Source organism: Dendrobates tinctorius, unplaced genomic scaffold (assembly GCF_039654945.1).
Source record: "Dendrobates tinctorius isolate UK_male_01 unplaced genomic scaffold, ASM3965494v1 ptg000020l, whole genome shotgun sequence".
NCBI lineage: Eukaryota > Metazoa > Chordata > Amphibia > Anura > Dendrobatidae > Dendrobates > Dendrobates tinctorius.
In genome coordinates, this window is record NW_027361688.1 from 14343251 (window position 1) to 14363358 (window position 20108).

A 20108-nucleotide genomic window follows, 5' to 3' on the forward strand; every position below is an offset into this window, starting at 1 on the left:
GTGCTTTTTCTGTCTTGGGGTAATTTTTACTACCTATGGGACGGACGGGATTTGGTATTGTTAAAAGACACTTGATTATTATTGGTTGGATTTCATGTTGATCACACTTGGAGTATTGTGTGCAATTTTGGACGCCGGTGCTCAAGAAAGACATTACTGAACTTGAAAGGGTTCAAAGGCGGGCTACTAAAATGATAAATGGAGTTGGTTCACTACAATACCCAGAAAGGTTATCAAAATTAGGTCTATTTACTCTAGAAAAGAGAAGACTTAGGGGAGACTTAATATATATGTACAAGTATATCAGAGGGCAATACAGAGATCTCTCCAATGAACTGTTTGTACCAAGGACTGTGACAAAAACAAGGGGGCATTCTCTTCGTTTGGAGGAAAGAATTTCTGCACCAGCATAGAAGAGGGTTCTTCACGGTAAGAGCAGTGAGGCTCTGGAATTCTCTTCCTGAGGAAGTGGTGATGGCCAACTCACTGAATGAATTTAAGAAAGGAATGGATGCTTTTCTTGTAACAGTATAGAAGGTTACGAATAACATAATATTATAGGTAGATGGTTGACCCAGCTTTGGGGAAGGAACTTTTTTCCCTATGGAGAAAATTGGCTGCTACTCTGTGGGTTTTTTGCCTTCCCCAGGATCAACAATGCAGAACAGCTGCACTAAAAATAGGCTGAACTAGATGGACATAAGGTCTTCCTTCAGCCTTCAAAACTATGTACTATGTAGCTCCTCGGACACTTTGGAGAAATGGCCGCACCATCAGTTCCACCAACATATCGATGTAATACCGAGGTGTTAGTGTACCTGGGATGAAGGCCGCCTTTGGTCCTACTCGCGGGGATAAAATATAAGTGGCCGGACCCCTCTAGCTTTCATTCCAGCACTAGCAGCTCTGCGTCACATGAATACACACATATACTATATATTACACATACACTCACTGGCCACTTTATTAGGTACACCTGTCCAACTGTGTGTTAAGACTTAATTTCTAATCAGCCAATCACATGGCGGCAACTCAGTGCATTTAGGCATGTAGACATGGTCAAGACAATCTCCTGCAGTTCAAACCGAGCATCAGTATGGGGAAGAAAGGTGATTTGAGTGCCTTTGAACGTGGCATGATTGTTGGTGCCAGAAGGGCTGGTCTGAGTATTTCAGAAACTGCTGATCTACTGGGATTTTCACGCACAACCATCTCTAGGGTTTACAGAGAATGGTCCGAAAAAGAAAAAAAATCCAGTGAGCGGCAGTTCTGTGGCCGGAAATGCCATGTTGATGCCAGAGGTCAGAGGAGAATGGGCAGACTGGTTCGAGCTGATAGAAAGGCAACAGTGACTCAAATTGCCACCCGTTACAACCAAGGTAGGCAGAAGAGCATCTCTGAACGCACAGTGCGTCAAACTTTGAGGCAGATGGGCTACAGCAGCAGAAGACCACACTGGGTACCACTCCTCTCAGCTAAGAACAGGAAACTGAGGCTACAATTTGCACAAGCTCATCGAAATTGGACAGTAGAAGATTGGAAAAACGTTGCCTGGTCTGATGAGTCTCGATTTCTGCTGCGACATTCGGATGGTAGGGTCAGAATTTGGCGTAAACAACATGAAAGCATGGATCCATCCTGCCTTGTATCAACGGTTCAGGCTGGTGGTGGTGGTGTCATGGTGTGGGGAATTTTTTCTGGGCACTCTTTGGGCCCCTTGGTACCAATTGAGCATCGTTGCAACGCCACAGCCTACCTGAGTATTGTTGCTGACCATGTCCATCCCTTTATGACCACAATGTACCCAACATCTGATGGCTACTTTCAGCAGGATAATGCGCCATGTCATAAAGCTCGAATCATCTCAGATTGGTTTCTTGAACATGACAATGAGTTTACTGTACTCAAATGGCCTCCTCAGTCACCAGATCTCAATCCAATAGAGCATCTTTGGGATGTGGTGGAACGGGAGATTCGCATCAGGGATGTGCAGCCGACAAATCTGCGCCAACTGTGTGATGCCATCATGTCAATATGGTCCAAAATCTCAGGAATGCTTCCAGCACCTTGTTGAATCTCTGCCACGAAGAATTGAGGCAGTTCTGAAGGCAAAAGGGGGTCCAACCCGTTACTAGCATGGTGTACCTAATAAAGTGGCCAGTGAGTGTACATGTCTTGTAACTTATTTTTCCATCCTTCTTAACACATACCTCATTCATTGTGTTTAAAATGAGAAAATTGGTGATGACTCCAAATGGCTCAGCCAGCCACAGCAGCTGGTTCTTCAGATTCCTCCCTCGCTCAAAGTTTATGATGTGAACAACTCTACCGGTTTGCTGGAAGAGAAGATGAATAAAAATTTAACGCCGACGCATTCAGTGTGTCCCAACATTCTCTATCTCTAGCATAGGACGCAGAGAGGCACTAATGCGCACCGAGTGGGACAGCCTCTGAGACAATTGGTCAATGCATGTCCCATTGTACTTAAACAGGACACTTGTGCACACCGGCCACCAGGATAGGTGTGCGCGTGTCCTTGTGAGATGTCAGACCGCCTCTGTAAGTGAACATGTACATACCGATCTGTTCTGCATACGCCTTGGTCCAGGGCCCTGATCATTCATTCCTGAAATACAAGAGTACACAATTACAATAAACATTACAATACAATAGGATGTGAACAAGTTGTCATTAGTATATATGTGGTCCATAGAAGTCTATGGACGGAGTGGTGTGTGAAAGGAATCTTTTATTTCTCTATCGCTTCATTGGGGGACACAGGTAACCATGGGTGTATGCTGCTGTCGCTAGGAGGCTGACACTATGCAAATAAAGCAACACTGGCTCCTCCCTCACAGCATACACTCACCGACAGGCAGGAAGTACCTCAGGTTAAGCTTAGTGTCTGTAGGAGGCGGACCTGGATCTAACACCAGATCTGCAGTGTTTTCTTTCACAGGTTTCTGTGTGAACTTATTAATCTTTTTCCCTTTGTTTTTCAGATACAGCTCGTCGGGTAACTGGGTGCAGAATTCTCACCCTGTTTTCCCACATTTAAGCGACCGAGAGAGCAGTGTGGGGTCACCCACATCGCCCACTCTCGGACCCGCTGGCAGGACTCTGTCCCCTGTCCCCCTTTGGGGTGTTTCAGGGTGACTCTTGGTGGCCAGTCCTTGCCTTATCCTTTCCTCACCCCTCTCCTCGGAGAGGGCTGAGAGGAAGACGGTGGTCACCAGTGGTGGCCTTCCCCCTTTTTTAATAAGGGGTCGATACAGTCTTCTGCACCGTCTGGAGACGGTGCGGGAAGGAGGATCATTTCCAGGACCCTCTCACTTCCGAGGGCTGCTGATGCGATTCTAATCTATCATCTATCAAGAGGAGCCGGATTCAAGCATGTGGTAAGCCAGCGGACCCCTCCACCCCCCCTGCAGAAGCTCCCTCCGGCAGCAGTTACCCCGTTTACCGGTGTATAGGTCCCCGCTGTATTTCCAGTAGTCCTGACATCTACAAGCTGTTAAGTCAGACCTGGTACTTGGAGCTGGCATACATGCTCATGGACGCCTCCTGGGGCTTTCCGGACCGTCCGGATATTCTTCCGCAAGGCCACTCTTCTGCCACAGTTTCACAGTCGTTTAAGTTTAACGCCATAGCTTTGAAGCCTACTTCTGAGAGGGACTGGGGTTTTTCTCATCAATTCATTCTGACCATGCTTTGGGCAAGAAAACCTGCATTAAGTTTCTACGACAGTTTCTGAAGATCTGATTCAGGGAGCGTAAGAACAACTATTTGGTTCCATTAGCCTTATTGGCTACCAAGAGAAATCAGGGGAGTTCTGTGTTGGCAGCATTATCCTGCCGTCCTCCGTTCCTTTTTCATTCCACTTTAGTGCAGACATTGTCCTTCTCTAGGTCCTTCTTGCCCCTCTCCGGTCCATACTCTGGATAAATCCTGGGGCTGTTTCTCGCTAGGCCTTAGCTTTACAGGTTGCAGGGCCGCGACCTAGTCATCTCTGCACGGTATTGCAAAGTCTTACAAAGTTCCTACTTATGTCTAGTCCGATGCAGGCCTAGGAAGGAAAGGTGCTACAGGCGGCGGTTACGCACCGGCCGCCTCAGTCCTTTTTTTCTCTGCATTCTTTCCGCTCCCACCCTCGGGGACTGCTTTAGGACGTCCCATTGTTACCCGTGTCCCCCAATGAAGCAATAGAGAAAGATTTTTGGTACTCACCGTAAAATCTCTTTCTTGGAGCCTTCATTGGGGGACACAGCACCCTCCCCATTTGTTTGTACTGGCTTTGAGCCTACGTGCCTTGGTTGTTGAGCCGGTCCATATGTGGAGTTTGTTGGTTACTTCTCCTACTGCTTTAACACTTAACTGAGGTACTTCCTGCCTGTCGGTGAGTGTATGCTACGAAGGAGGAGCCAGTTTTGCTTTATTTGCATAGTGTCAGCCTCCTAGCGACAGCAGCATACACCCATGGTTACCTGTGTCCCCCAATGAAGACTCCAAGAAAGATTTTACGGTGAGTACCAAAAATCCTTCTTTTTGATACATCAACAGGCAGATTTAAGTTTCTGCACGACTGAAGCTCTTGATCGTTCCCCTGTTTCTGAGGCAAGCAATCAGATGTTTGTGATGTTCCCAATACATTAAAATATCGTTAAAAAAAGAAAAGTGGAAAAAAACTTGGCAAAATGGTTCTATACGTGACAAAAATGACCACCAGCGATCAGTGCAAGACTCATTCAAGATCAACAGGTTGTCTTTATAATGCCGGAAATTACAGATCCTCCAGAGAGACGCTCTTTAAAAAAGCTGTTGATGGTGGGATCCCAAAGAAAGTGTCCCTTCTCTGGATAACCCAGAGGCATAACTTTTATTTTTCTGTCAATACGGCCATGTTAGGCATTTCTTTGCGGGTCAAATTTCACTTTACAACGACACTACATGACAATATGATTCTCCATGTCACTACGAGTTTGCAGATACCAAACATGTATAGGTTCTTTTTTACTTAAGCGGTGAAAAAAAAAAGTAAGTTGCTTATGTCACCATTTTACAAGACACGCAGCGTTTCCATTTTTTGGGATTTGGGGCTGGGTGAGGGCTTATTTTTTATACCGAGCTGACATTTTTATTGATACCATTTTGTGGTAGATACAGTGGTTTGATAGCCTGTTATTGCATTTTATTGCAATGTTGCGGCACATTAAAAAAAATAAAAAATAATAAAAAAAAAATAATTCTGAGGGTTTGATTTTTTTTTCTCATTACTCAGTTTATCGCTGATTAATTTACTTTAGATAAATCGGACGTTTATGAGCGCAACAAAACTAAATGTGTCTTATTTTATTTTCAATTGCTCAAAATGGGGGCGATTTGAATTAGTGTTATTTTATTTATTTTTTTTAAACTTTTTTTTTTTTTTTACTGTTATGTGTGGGAGAAATCATGGTCTATGAATGCCGGCCACGAGCCGGCATTCATAAGAGTCAGTGACAGGCACTGGGGTCTTCTGCAGACCCCTGGCTGTCATGACAACTCAGCGGCAACCAACGATCACATGACAGGGGCGCCGATGGTCAGGCCTTGTGTGGTGCTTCCAGCCGACACATCTTAAACGCCGCTGAGAGTGATTGCAATTTAACTGGTTAACAGATTCAGTTCAGATCTTAAAATATAGAAGACACCGACGCATATGGGGTATTAATCTGAATATATTGAGGAAAAGTGACAAACTCTCAGGCTACTGACATGGGGATGTTACGAAAAAACAACTGAGGACGCTTATGATGGCTGCAGTCGGTGGATCGAGGTTGGACCTAGTGGGAAATACTAGGTACAAGGATAATCCGTTGCGATGGTGCTGCCATCCAAATAAGTCTCGTCTCCCACAGGAAATGGGTAATACATATGTGACCCATAGTGGCGCTGGGAACAAGACTAAAAGGTGTGCGAATACACCAAAACACTAGTGGTGACCACGACAGGCTTGTCTATGAGTAACGGATCGATGATTTTGAGTTGGGTGGGTAATTAATAGGACAAATCTCACTCACCTAAGTGACCCCTTTGATTTCCTCGTCTTCCTTCAGGTCCACCTCCCATAGAAAACATTGAATTAGGTGGGGGTGGCGGTCCCAAAAGTCCTGGTGCATTATTTGTAGACTGCCGCAGCATGACTGCGTCACCTCCACTGCAAGACAAATATGTTTATCACTATGTAGCTGTTGCAGAAACAAAATACAAGAGGATTAGAAAAAAAAACAAGAGCATCCATTACTAGCAGATGTTGGGATTGATTGCCACTGTGAATGCACAGACTTGACTGCCACCCATCATAATGGCTCGGGTGAGTGGATACTTACATGCCATGTCCTTTCCAATCTGGATATCTAGATTTTAAAAAGAAAAAAAAAAAATATTACACCTCACACTTAAGGTCTAAAATTGACAAATTATAAAAGAAATATATATTTTATAAAAATAACAAATATAATAATAATAATCTTTATTTTTATATAGCGCTAACATATTCCGCAGCGCTTTACAGTTTTGCACACATTAGCATCGCTGTCCCTGAAGGCTCACAATCTAAATTCCCTATCAGTATGTCTTTGGAATGTGGGAGGAAACCGGAGTGCCCGGAGGAAACCCACGCAAACACGGGGAGAACATACAAACTCCTTGCAGATGTTGTCCTTGGTGGGATTCAAACCCAGGACTCCAGCGCTGCAAGGCTACAGCGCTAACCACTGAGCCACCGTGCCGCCCTTCATTAAAAAAAACAAAGAAATTATTAAAGCGCCATCTTTGATGGACCCATAAATGATGACTGGAGCAGCTGCATTAGTGGAAAGCAAGCCATTTTCCAACCTGTGTCTTAAAATTAACGGCTTTTGGACTGCCCATCGCGATCAGAGGTGGGTAACTTGCGGCCATATCCAGCCCTTTGGCTGTTCCACTCTGGCACACAGACAGCCATCAGAAGGACTGAAACAGTGGTCCACGGGACGCACCATGCCCTCACCAGCCATATGTCCACTTGCACCGCTATCTACATCCTCAGGATGCAGAAAGCAGTGAATACATTGATGAAGGAAGTAGCCTCCAGATCCTTCTTCCACTAATCAGTGAGACAGCAAACGTGATGACGTCATTACATTGCTGTATGGAGAGTCAGTTCAAAAGAGACCGGAGCAAAGCACCGAGGATTAGGGAGCGAGGAGAGTGTGATTTTTTTTTTTATTCGTAAGTGTATGGGATGTTTACATGTATATAGGAGGCCGCGCGGGGGTCTCACGCTGCACAGAGAGAGGCCACGCGGGGGTCTCACGTACAGGAAGCTCATACTGTATGTAGGGAGCGGTGTGCGGACTCGTATAGTATATAGGGGATATCAGCAAAATTCATTCTGCTCAATATTAAGTGATACAATTATTTTATATAAAGATGCTAATTTTAATATTGAGCAAAATTGCTTTCAGCCTATTGGTTCGGCTCTCCACAACAGTCTCGTGGCCTCTCGGGAATATTAATTGCCCACCCCTGCCACAGACTATAAACGTCTGGACAATCCACACTAATCCTTGCATTATCTAAAACATTAATGCAGTCTAAGGGTGCTTTCCCATTGCATTTAGGCACACTCTGTTCTCTGTCAGCGCATACGTACGAATCCCCTTCCCCACGCAAAACGGGATTAGGATGTATGAGCTGACGGGGCCATAGAAAGTAATGGTGCCGGAAGAGGAAACGTTTTTAGGAGTGTACGCCTACAGGAGGTGGACGCTCAGATGCAGTCTACTAAGTCTCAATGTCAGACTCCTCTAATCATACACACCAGAAAATGATGCACATTAAGAGAGCATGTTCGCTCTGCCGGCACCATTAGTCTATGGCTTCGTCGCCGCAAATGTCCGAATCCCAGTGTGGGTTTTCGGACATATGCCCCGACGGGACACCGAGTGTGTCCTTAAACGCAAAGTTAAAGCACCCTAAGAAGTTTGCACAAGTTCCTGAAGCTGTGGGGAGCGGCTGTCAGACACAGCCAGACTCCCCAATGAGAAGACAAGTCATGGTTTATCATCATAACTCATAAGTGTGCGCTTGGAACACTCAGAGAAGAGGGAAATCTAAATTAGGTGGTTATAGAAAAAAAAAAAAAAAAAAAGTGAAACCGACGTGGTCATGTGCTGACTCACGTCACGAAGGTCCTGTACACCTGGAGCAGCTCACAGACGTCGGTAGCACGAGAGGCCGCTCACGTCTGCTCCACAGCTGGAGGTACACTGACAGGAGGCTGCCACCGGCTGGGGCAGCCCCTGTAACTCGTCTACACCCCTGTGTACAAACCCCCCCTCTTTTTCCAAGCGCTAGCGCAGAAAGCGCTATTTTAACCTGCACCGCTTACTGGAGTGAGGACTCCGCATCGCATTATCTTTACAGGTACCACTCTCTGACTTGTGCATTTACTATTGCGGCTACTCTGCACAGCCATTCACAGGCTGCAGTTTGACTTTTTCTTAAGCTGCTATCAGGTACCCTGTAATATATAACCTGTTCAGTGATTTTAGGTTTTTACCCTTACTCATGCCTTTTTAGTTTTTAATGATTGTTCAGGTTGGAACTAAGATTGCCACCAGCATGCATCCATCCATCCATCTATCTATATATATATATATATATATATATATATATATATATATATATATATATATACACACACACACACACACATTTTTTCGCTTAAGCACTTCTGAGGTCTTACAATTGTCTATTTTTAATCACAATTTTCTTGTTATTATCCAGCTACATAAAGAGCACTTATAAGAGGTTTTTTTTTCTATAACCACCTAATTTAGATTTCCCTCTTCTCTACGAGTGTTCCAAGCGCACACTAATATTATGAGTTATTTTAACTTATTTCTTTGACACCCTTGTGACGGATGTCTTAGTGTTTGCTGCTGGAATTACCCTCATACACAAACACCACTGAATCTCCATTTATATGGTTTATCATCATGTTTACCTTTTCCCATCTCTGTATACACAGCATAGAAGCAGTGCTTGTGTACACAAATTAGGCTGCAATACGCTCTTGGGGACCCAGTGAACCAGTTGTCGCTGGGTGTAAAGAGGAAGCAGTAACTGCTGGGTCCTAGGAGATCCAGTCAACTTTGCAATGTAGCCAGGAGGCTGAAATTCTCCTGTAACTGGGGTAATATACCAGCCCAGTTACAGGGGAAATCAGCAATGTGGTCATAAAAAAAAAACAAAAAAACAAGTCCTTAAAGTCCAATCTGCAATCCTAACGCCTTGACAATACATATCCTATTCCGAAACACAAATGTAATGATAATACTTGACGTACAGGTTGATCAGCAGCAGACAATGCCTTCTGTGAGTCGGGCCGATGACGTGTTCATGCCAACCCTACAGAAAAGAAATATTTAGTATCACAGTACAAACATGATAAAACTGGGCAAAATAATTCCCTCACAAAATCGGTGAATGGGTATGAGACATTGTGCTATTTTTCTCTTTATTACAGAACCGTATAAGACAGCAAAGGCCAAAAAGTTCCTCAATTTAGTCTTTTGTCCACACGTAGTGATTACAAGTGTCTGATACCATCAAGACCAAGCTACCTATTCTTCCCAAGAAACGGGTCGTCTAGAATTAGAAAAACATGGGTCTTATCTTCTAGAAACATCACATCTGCCCACAGTTATTTCTGGCATTTCAGCAAACTGCAATATCACACTCTGCCTGTGGTCAGATATGGCACTGTCTTTGGAAGAAAGTAGCTGTGGGTGTCTCGCATTCCATGACAACCAGTATCAGGCAGCCGCAGATAGAGCGGAGGAGTGGACGTCAAAACTTGTCTCGCTCTGTATCCCTCATAAAACAAAAATGGAAAAAGCCATTGGGTCATCTTGCCATTTAGTCCAACAGGAACCCCATACTACCCGTTGTAGAAGTTAGACACCCCCCCCAGCTTTTCTTTGCTTCTATTTACCCTCATATTACTGATAAATATTGAGATATCTTCTCTATGGGTCTCTACCAATCCCCACTCCTCCCTACTCACTGTCCTGTCTTTAGCTGTAAAAATATTAGCTACAGCAGGAGCTTGCCCCCTTGGCATTAGGACAAAACGATCACTAAGCTCTGTTCTTGATCCATGAGGTCAGAGCATAAGTTATCCACCAGTCAAAAATGGAACTAATCATGAGGTCACCACTCCTGCTGGATTTCTTCTATACTTCTTGTTTAGTACATCTAGGTTTCGTTGCCGGTTTTACACATCCGTCAAGCACGCATCATGTGTGACGCTGAAGACGTAGCCCTCCTGCCCTCATCTAACCGTGTAACATCTATATATGGAGCAGCTAGTTCAGGTCGAGAGACATGGCGGTCTGGCTTGATTTTCCCGATTCGAGCACAGTCGGCATTAACCGACACATGAAACCGGTCTAAGTGAAGGGAATACGGTTCTGTAATAAATTCAGATGGTTGAAATTAATATTTTGCTCTTCTCTACGGTTACAACATTCCTTAGAAAAATATTCTTTGGTGAGGTCTATAAACTGCTGTAAAGAAAAAAAAAAAAAAGTTATCGAGCTCACGATGTTGGAAATTTTGGTGCTCATCGAGAAAACAACAAAAACGCTCAAGTGTTTGTAGAAGACAAGAAAGTAGTGGTCACATGAAACAAATCTGCCATCCAGGCAAAAAGTTGGCTTCCATTTTTTATTTTTTAATGTTTAGAAACTGAGTGAGAATAGAGAAGGAATTCTTGGGGTAAATGTCAAGCATCAGATTTCAAGAGACTGTAGTCGGAAAAATATAAGTTTAAGGGAGTATCGGGCGAGAGAGCAGAAGGCATGGCCAAGTGCAAGGACTCAAACGGGATCTTCAAATAATGCCCACCCACCCACTAGACATTACTTAGTACATAAATTAGAGGGAAGATGTGACACACCGTTGGTCGATATCGGAGGTTAGCCAACGAGGTTCAGCAAGGCCATCAAATAAGATTTTGCCCTAATCATATTACATTGATCAAGGGCTAGTGGGAGCTGAAGAACCAAAGGATTTGAATAGGGACCTCCCTTTAGTTTCCTAAGACTTTTACAGCCCAAACCATCTAAGTGAGATTAGAGTATAAAATCCCAGAGAAATTGGGATCCAACAAGACTACAATATTTTGGAACAAGGCAAATACAGATACGACTCGAGAGGGAATGATACATGTAAGAAAATTAAGGGAAGAGCAGCGGAACAAAATTGGATTTTGGCTGATGATCATATGCATTATACAGACAAAGTGAGAATATTTGAGAAGATACCATTATCTAAGAGTTGTAGAAAATTCTGATTAAATGTTTTTAAAAGATCAGAGTGAACCCAAAGTGTAGGATTTATCATGACTTCAACAAAGGAGTACAAGGTTTCATGGCCAAAATAAGCTATGGAGGTAGGAACTCACCTTCTTAGTATGTATTGGTATGTCACATAGAGAACAGATTTGGGGAAAATCTTTCGGCATTACTCCATGGAAATCGTCAATATTTCTAATGGACGGCATTCCTCTTGCCTTTTCAAAGACAGATCGCTCTTGCGCTTGTCTGTAGCTCATGGAGTCGTAGTCGTTACTAAGCTTACGGAAAGGAGCATCAGATGCGAAGCGGTCTTCTCTAAACCTTTCCCGATCTCTTAAGCGGTCGTCTATATCCAGCCTTTCGCGAAATGTGGGCTCTCGAGAGCGGCTCCCGTGGTCATAATCGACCACGTGGTCGAGACCAGAAGAGCGTTCACCAAAGCTCTCTCTTCTGAAAGCTCTTACATCATCATCCCAGTCACTGCCAGATCCTCTCAAAGACTCTCGAGGAAGCCTCTCTCTGTAACCTAACATAGACATGTCTTCCGACCTCCTCCTCTTAATCTGCTGAATTAGCTGCGGCAAACTTTCAGGAGTAATCTTCTCCTCGGGATAGCGACTTAATTCATCCAAATCCCTAGAGGACAGACCAAAGCTGGCCAAGATCTTATTGGCCGGATTGGTTTCTCCTCTGTGTTGAGGAGGCATAGGTGGAGGACCTCGATTACCAAGACTAAATATCGATGGCAAGTTTTTGGAGGAACTGGACAAGCCACGAGAGCCTTGGGGGCCAGAACCGACGTTCATAAAGTCTCTGCCTAAAGACTGAGAAAATGGCTTCGACATGTTACTGGGCTGGTTTGTGGCAAGAAGAGCAAAAATGAGAATGTCCCGAGAAGGAGTATATTTACGGCTGAGAACGTAGCTATGAGGAAGACTGAAGGATCTTCGTTAAGCAGAAAGACGGCACACAATTCTGTAGAAAAACAAGTAATTTTAGTCAACAACAGAAATCTGGATACAATTTGAACAAAAATAGGATTAAAAAAAAAAAATTAACATTTCCTAAACACAGTCCCAAGAATGAAAATAAAGTAAGGATCCAACAACAGAGGACGTTCTGCTGAGCAGATCGTGAACAGAGGGGCAAGAAAATTGCATGTAGAGATGGATCTACATGAGACTTCTCAGTTTTCAATTCGGTACTGGTTTGGTAGAACTTTGTAAGTTGAGTCATTACTTAAAGTGTCCACATTCTTATACTGTTCATGGTAAAAAGGACACTGACCCAAGAAAGAAAACATAAAAGTACATCTTAAAAGGATACACCAAGCAAGATTGACCAGGTGGGTGTAACAGGACTAACGCAATTCATAAAAGGTGAACATGATACTTTATCAACCGTTTTAAAATGAACGGCAATACCTCATACTGGGAGCTAAAAATACGGGATAGGACATCTTCAGATCAATTATTTTCTACCAGCACTTACAGAGTATCGAACAAGGTAAAGCATGGACACAGCGAGAGCTCTTCCGAAATGAGAGAGGAAGTCAGAAAGTAAGGTTTCCTGCTAGGTTTTATCCTATGAAATTGCACCGATCCAGTCTAAATGGTAAAGCAAGAAAGTAAACCGATACCGTAGAGTCTGAAATAAAGCTACATAAAGTTGGAAGTAAGCTTTCTGATGGATCCATCAGACGGATGTTTTTCTAAAGCAGTTAAGCCAAAGTATACAGCTACAAAAGATGAAGTTAATCTTCCGTTCGCACTGAAATGGCACAGTATACAATAAACTGAGTGTAGCTTAAGCATTTAACGTTTTCTGCCACCCATCACCGGAGCAGACTAGGTGATAAAGTTGTATCCCATCAGCAGGAAACCATATATTTTCTGACTTCTCCTCGTACAAAGAGGTGGAGCATCAAATTAGGCCCTCAAATAAGAGCAGGAGGCAATGTAGATTACAGAACCCTACATAATGAGAACTTCATTCTGTAATCTAAAGATCGTATATTACAAACGCTCCCAGGTCGCAGTTTTCCCACATATGAAAGTGATATTGAATAGTCACACCAGGGATGGAGAGATACCAACTTGCTTTTTAAGCCAATGTATACCATTCTGCATAAAGCAAACATAGGGAACAAGGGCATTTCCTAGACATGAGAGAGAATTAGAAGTCGTCTGAACAGGTTGCACCTCTTGGGGTACCTTGATGGCAGCTAGAACACTGGTCCAACTTTTAGCCTGAAGTCTCCCCTTCATAGGAACAGATTTAAAAATAGATCATTACATATGCATAGAAGAACTCTATGACCTGTGTGGTCATCATTAGATAGGATAGAGATTGCAGATTTTAGGAGCCGGTCAGGTCAGTTAAGAAGCAACATTAAAAAAAAACGACAAAAAAAAAAAAAAAAATGAAATGTTAAAAGCACCAATAACCTGGTGCTTCTGGGGCATAGCCAGTCCTGGAGAAGTCTGGGGTGGAATAGTGTAAAGTCACAGGACTACGATGAAGCAAAGGCAGCAAACCCTATAGCAGAGGCCCCAACCTTTTCTGTCTCACAGGACATTTGCAAATGGGGTATAACCAATTGACATGTGCCATCGCTCTAGTACTATCTGCAAGTGACACACTGATGAGCTTAGTGACAAGTTACGGAGTTGCCACCAGCTGGAGAAGCGCATGGGGATCCCAAGTTACTGGACGGAAAGTGCATTAATGCTTTAAACAAAGTTAAGAATCAGAAGGAGAAATAAAATCTGTAAAGTTTTGACTTTTACAGGTTCTTGAAGCAGTTTGTATTTATCCCTGATCAGACATGTCAACCACAAATCTAACTTCAGACATAGGAAAAAGGGGTGAGAGATCAAATAAAAGTCACCTGGGATATATGCAATTAACTCTTTAAGACCCATTTACACGACCCAATAAATTGGCAAACAAGTGTAGTCACGAACTAGTGTAAGGCTGGGTTCGGTCGGCATTATACAGACAGCAGTGCCTGGACTGACTGCGGGTCTGCTGACCTAAACTTAGTCTCGTATATGCATCTGACAATGAAGGTTCAAATCAGTCAGGACATTGTGGTCCACAGGAGGTCCTTGAAATATAGTCGTCTGAACCATGCAACCGAGTACTAAATACAGAGGCAATAAGTGGTGGGCGACCATGCAAAAAAAATAGTGGGGGTTGGGGGAAACAAGAACTTTACAAAACAATTAAAAGATTATTTTTCTATGCATGGACCACCTCCATTCATAAGGTACACCTTTAAGTCTCTAATGTAATTGCACCTGCTTCAGGTCCTGGCATCATCCTGCCTCAGCATAGAAACATTGCGCATATATAGCCTCACCTCTCCTTCGCTCCGTGCATTGGCCAATTTACCTGCAATGTAAGTTTATTTTATAACAAGCTCTATACATATTGAGCGAAAAATACTGGGAAATTTCAGCTCTGAAACCTTAAAGGGGTTGTCCACTTATAGGATTAAAAAAAAAAAAATATATATATACTCCCCTCCCATGCCATGCCTGTACCGTTCCTGTGACGTCAGCACTCGCAGTCTCGGGGCTCTCCTGTCGTGTTGTGACACGTGGTGCCCAGTGCCCGATCAGCACTGGCATCACTCTCTTGAACACTAAGAGGAAGCCAGGCATCAGCTGCAGCCCTCATATTCAATCCAAACGAAAGCGGGGATAGTCACACCAGTGCCGATTCAATGCTGGGCACCACGTGTCACCACCATCGCACGAGAGCCTCGGGACAGTGAGTGCAGACACCGCTGGAACAGAGCTAAACGGGAGGGGAGTATGGTTTGTTTTATTGGGGCCAGACATTTAGTTCAAGAAGGGGTTGTCCTAGTAGTTGGCATCCCCATTAAAAGGAGTTGGACACTACTTGGACAACCCCTTATTCCCTGGTAACAAAAAAAAAAAAAAAGCTTTTACTCACCTCCAATGCCAGCGCCATTCCAGTGGTGTTGGCACTCGCGTTTCAGGCGCTCACATAAGGTTCTCTCATTAAGCCCTACACTCAACCACCGCCGGTGTCACTGTCCCCACCTTCACACGTATAAGTAACGGGAGGTTAGTGGCTAGCAGCAGCACTCACTGCCTCTTGATTAGTTATACATCCGATGGCGGGCACAGTGACACCAGCGGTGGTTGGGTGCAGGGCACACGTGACATAAGCTCACGTGAGGTAACACAGAACCCACCCAAACTATTTGGTGGTTGCAGATCGCTTTCTTCCCCCCTTGCATCAAAACTTGGAACCCACAATTAGGCTCAGCGATGTACTGCTCTGTTAGCGGGGTGTTACTGCCAAACTGAAGGGAGCCGGCTATAAACTAGCATGACATCGGCAACAGAGCAGCACAGAAGAGGAAGTCCTGGACGAATCCTTTAAAATATTAAAGATTTAGCCCTCCTCCGAGGCTCCCTTAAAGGGAACCTGTCAGTAACATTACTCACGTCATCACTGTTCTGAGAGCACAGCCTGTGTGACCCGTGAAGCTTTGTTCTCAGAACGAGGCTCCATAGATTGTGTACTACAGAATCCGTGTACGTCATGGGGACACCATGGACCACGTCAGAGCCGTGAGGTTAATAAATTGGTGATCGAGGGACTGTGTTGTCTATTTAATTCTTTTTATATATTTCAGGTTGCCATTTGTGGACTACTTTGGACCAATATAGCTTTTTTTTTTTTAAATTAATAAACTGGTGAACCAATTTTTTTTACAATAAAAGAAAAATAACGAACAAAAATATTTTAACATACTAAGTTAGTAATGGGATTGTCTGATAGATGCCTTTCCATTACTAACCCCTGGGCTTGATGCCAGCTGACACTATACAACTGACATAAAAACCCCAAAAATATCACCCTGATTGTCAAAACACCAGCGCAATATCAGTAGAACCAAGCAAAGGGCCAGAATTTGTGCATCTCATGTGATGCACCAATTGTAGGGCAGCTGAGGGCTGGTATTTATAGGTTGGGAAGGGGGCAATATTCATGGACATTCCCAGCCTGATAATATCAGCCCCCCACCTGTCTGCTTTACCTTGGCCGGTTATGGGGGGGGAAATAAGGGGCGAACCCAAAGTCATTTTTTTTTAAATTTATTAGGTTAAGCCAGGCACCTGGTAAAACACCGTAAACGCACTTACAATGCATGTGCTTTTTATTTTTTAACTGCGTATTTACTGCATCTAATGCAAGTCTATGTGGAAATTCAGCACAGAAGACTTGCCGCAAGAGAAATTGATATGCTGCGGCTCAGAAACACGCACTGCATGTGTGCTTACGCAGCGTACAGAAGCAGCACAGGGGGCATGAAATTTCACGAAAAGTCGGCAGAGCCCCCGCACCAACGATCACCTGCAGTGGCGCACAGCGGAATACCCCCTCATCCCAGCCTGCAGCAAAGCTCCACTTTTGCCTGCTCCAGCAGCGACCCTGGGACCCCGATTCACCGCAGCCACTACACTATAATAGACCACTTTTTGCATCAGCCACGATCAGTGTTGGCAAAGTTCATATCTGTTTAACCCCTTAGAAGCTCTTGTCAATAGTGACTACATCATATAAATGGTTAACAGAGTGTGGGGTCTCGCTCTTTATCCCCATCGGCACCCTGAGATCATGATTGTGTGGTCCTGATGTTTGCCATGGCAGTTCACTGCCAAATAGCGGCCTTACCGACTGCCGGCTACAGCGACCTGTTCCGAAGTTAACGACATTTAAGCGGTAAAAATACAGTTTTTCATTCCTGTCATGCCACTTTGCATTAATTCCTCAAAAGCACCTGAAGGGTTAATAAACTACCTGAAAACAATTTTGAATATGCTGAGGGGTGCCGTTTTTAAAATGGTATCACTTTTGGAGGTTTTCCAATATATTGGAACCTTACAGTAACTTCAAACCTGGATAGGTCCCTAAAAAATATTTTTTGTACGTTCCCTTGTAAAAAAAAAAAAAAAAAAAAGAAAAATTACTGCTGCATCTTTAAAACTCAAAATTCTAACAAAATAAAACAACATTTTACAAATGGTGCTGATGTAAGGCAGACATGAGCAAAATGTTGCTTATTAATGCTTTTATGTGGTATGACTATCTGGATTAAAGGGAATCTGTCACCCCTTTTTTCGACTATGAGCTGCCGACACTGACATAAGGGGCTTATCTACAGCATTCTGTAATGCTGTAGATAAGCCCCCGATGTAACCTGAAAGAGAAGAAAAAGGAGTTATACTATACTCACCAGGGGGCGGTCCGGTCTTGGTCCGATGGGTGTTGCGGTCCAGCGCCTCCCATCTTCATGTGATGCCGCCCTCTTTGCTGCCTGTCGTGGCTCCGGCGCACTGATCTGCCCTGTTGAGGGCAGAGCCCTCTTCAGACACCTGCGCACTGCAGGACTCTGCTCTGCCCTCAACAGGGCAGAGCAGTGCGCCTGCGCAGGAGCCACGACAACAAGCAAAGAAGAGGACGGCATCTTATGAAGATGGGAGGTGCCGGACCGGGCCGCGACACCCATCGGATTGGACGCCGGGGTGAGTATAATCTAACTTGTTTTTCTTATCTTTCAGGTTACATCGGGGGCTTAGCCCCTGATGTCGGTGCCGGCAGTTCATAAGCGGAAAAAAAAGGGCGACATTCCCTTTAAAGGGAATCTGTCACCTATTTTTTGGCCTATAAGCTGCCGGCACCGCCATCAGGGGCTTATCTACAGCATTACAGAATGCTGTAGATAAGCCCCCCGATGTAACCTGAAAGAGAAGAAAAATGAGTTATATTATACTCACTCAGGGGCGGTCCGGAGGGCGTCGCAGTCCGGTGCCTCCCATCTTCTAGCGATGACGTCCTCTTCTCTTACCGTCGCGGCTGCAGCACTCTGCTCTGCCCTCAACAGGGCAGAGCAGTGCGACTGCGCCAGGAAGCAAAGAAGAGGACTTCGCTAGAAGATGGGAGGCGCCGGAGCGGACCGTGACGCCCTCCGGACCGGTCTGCCCCTGGGTGAGTATAATCTAACTCATTTTTCTTCTCTTTCAGGGTACATCGGGGGCTTATCTACAGCATTCTGTAATGCCGTAGATAAGCCCCTGATGGCGGTGCCGGCAGCTTATAGGCCAAAAAATAGGTGACAGATTCCCTTTAAAGGGATAATCAAAGTTTGAAAATTGCATTTTTTATTTTTACATTTTGGCAAATTTCTGATATTTTCTATAAACACAAAACATATCAACCTAAATTTAGCATTATCATATATTATAATGTGTCACGAAAAAAAACCCAAAAACAATAAATGGGATATGTTGAAGCGTTCCAGAGTTATTATCCCATAAATTGACATTGGCCAGGTTTAAAAAAATTTGGCTCGGTCACTAAGGGGTTATATGGAATATGTTCATTGCACCAATTATCTACATATATTCCATATTCATTCCCCACCTATAAAGCACATGGAATATAATATAATCTGACAGCCCATAATGTCTGTACCATATAGGTGGTGTTATATGGTAGGATACAAGGTAAAATATCCAGGCTGTAAGAGAACACACGAGAGATACAGTGTAAGCACAAAAGACACGCAGCAGGCCCGGGCGCCATTACAGAGCGCGAGCGCCATGATGGACGACAGACGGCTCCCCCTGCTCATAAGAAGCAGCTGCGTTTTCCAAGGAGAATAAACACTCAAAAATCTCCCTCCTCCTCCTCACCGGTATCCCCGCTCGGTGCCCCGCGCACTCCGGTCTGACGTCGTCACGAACACGCGCGAGCCTCCGAAGACGACGACAACGACTTGCTTCACCTCTTCCGGTTCCGGGCGGGAAAAAAAAAATGCGCAGATCATAGAGTTCACTTCCCGCTGGCTAGATAGTACACAGCAGAAACAACCGGAAGTGACGGTTTACCACTGCGTTACTTTGGCAACGTGTATCTCTATTGCGGTGGAAGAGGAGGGAATAAAAGGATAAAATGTAAAAAAAAAAAATGTAAAAAAAAAATGTAAAAAAAATAAAATAAAGGAAAAGGAAAGAGCAGATGAATAATGAATGAAGGAAAAAAATATAGATGCAAAACTGTAAACTCAAAGTATAGCCTAATAAAACCAAAAAAGAAAACTCTGGTGTCGTCATTGTTTTTCCTCGATACGTTGTTCTGTATTTCCCCATCTGAGTAAAATCGCATTGAGACAATTTTAGTTCACTTCAAATTAAAAAAATAATTTTTTCTGGAAAAATATATAGATTTTTTTTGCAAAATCCAGTCAAATAGCAACCAGACGCCATTTTACTGATTGTAAGGGGCCAGGATGGGGTTAAAAATATAAGTAGTCATCTGTGAGGGACTAGGTCTCATGCAACGTCGACTCGGGTCCATCAGCCTCTGAAACAGAGGCCTGCAAATCTCACCTCCCGGCATCAGCCGAGCTGTTGCGACGTCATGTGCGTCATCACACTTTAATTAATGACGTCAAAGAAGAGCCGCGAATGGTTAGGTGGTCATAGATGTCCAATCCAATGGACTGAGGTCCTGCAAATCGACTCTCCCATCTTCCCTTCTCTTCTTATGAGGCCAAGTCAGCGCTGAACATGCTGGAAGAATGTGGACCCCAGAGAATAACATGGCACATTCGATTCACATCGAATAAATTTGATGCAAGCTTAATTTCCTAGTAGAATTTTGAGAAAATTAATG

General features: G+C 44.0%; 1 protein-coding gene across 3 annotated transcripts in view; it reads right to left on the reverse strand.

The window, feature by feature from the left end:
- The window catches only part of MATR3 (matrin 3), a 35816-nt gene extending 16533 nt beyond the window's left edge, over positions 1-19283 (reverse strand). For 2 of the 3 annotated variants that reach the window (XM_073567748.1, XM_073567747.1), the window contains exons 1-7: positions 19127-19283; positions 11495-12362; positions 9374-9435; positions 6369-6395; positions 6060-6196; positions 2580-2626; positions 2211-2336 (exon numbers count right to left, since the gene is read on the reverse strand). In XM_073567748.1, coding sequence (XP_073423849.1) covers positions 2211-2336; positions 2580-2626; positions 6060-6196; positions 6369-6395; positions 9374-9435; positions 11495-12232 — 1137 coding nt within the window. In that variant the 5' untranslated portion in view covers positions 12233-12362; positions 19127-19283. The remainder of the gene's footprint in view (positions 1-2210; positions 2337-2579; positions 2627-6059; positions 6197-6368; positions 6396-9373; positions 9436-11494; positions 12363-19126) is intronic. The other variant, XM_073567749.1, reaches the window with a different exon arrangement.
- Positions 19284-20108: the final 825 nt, after the last annotated feature.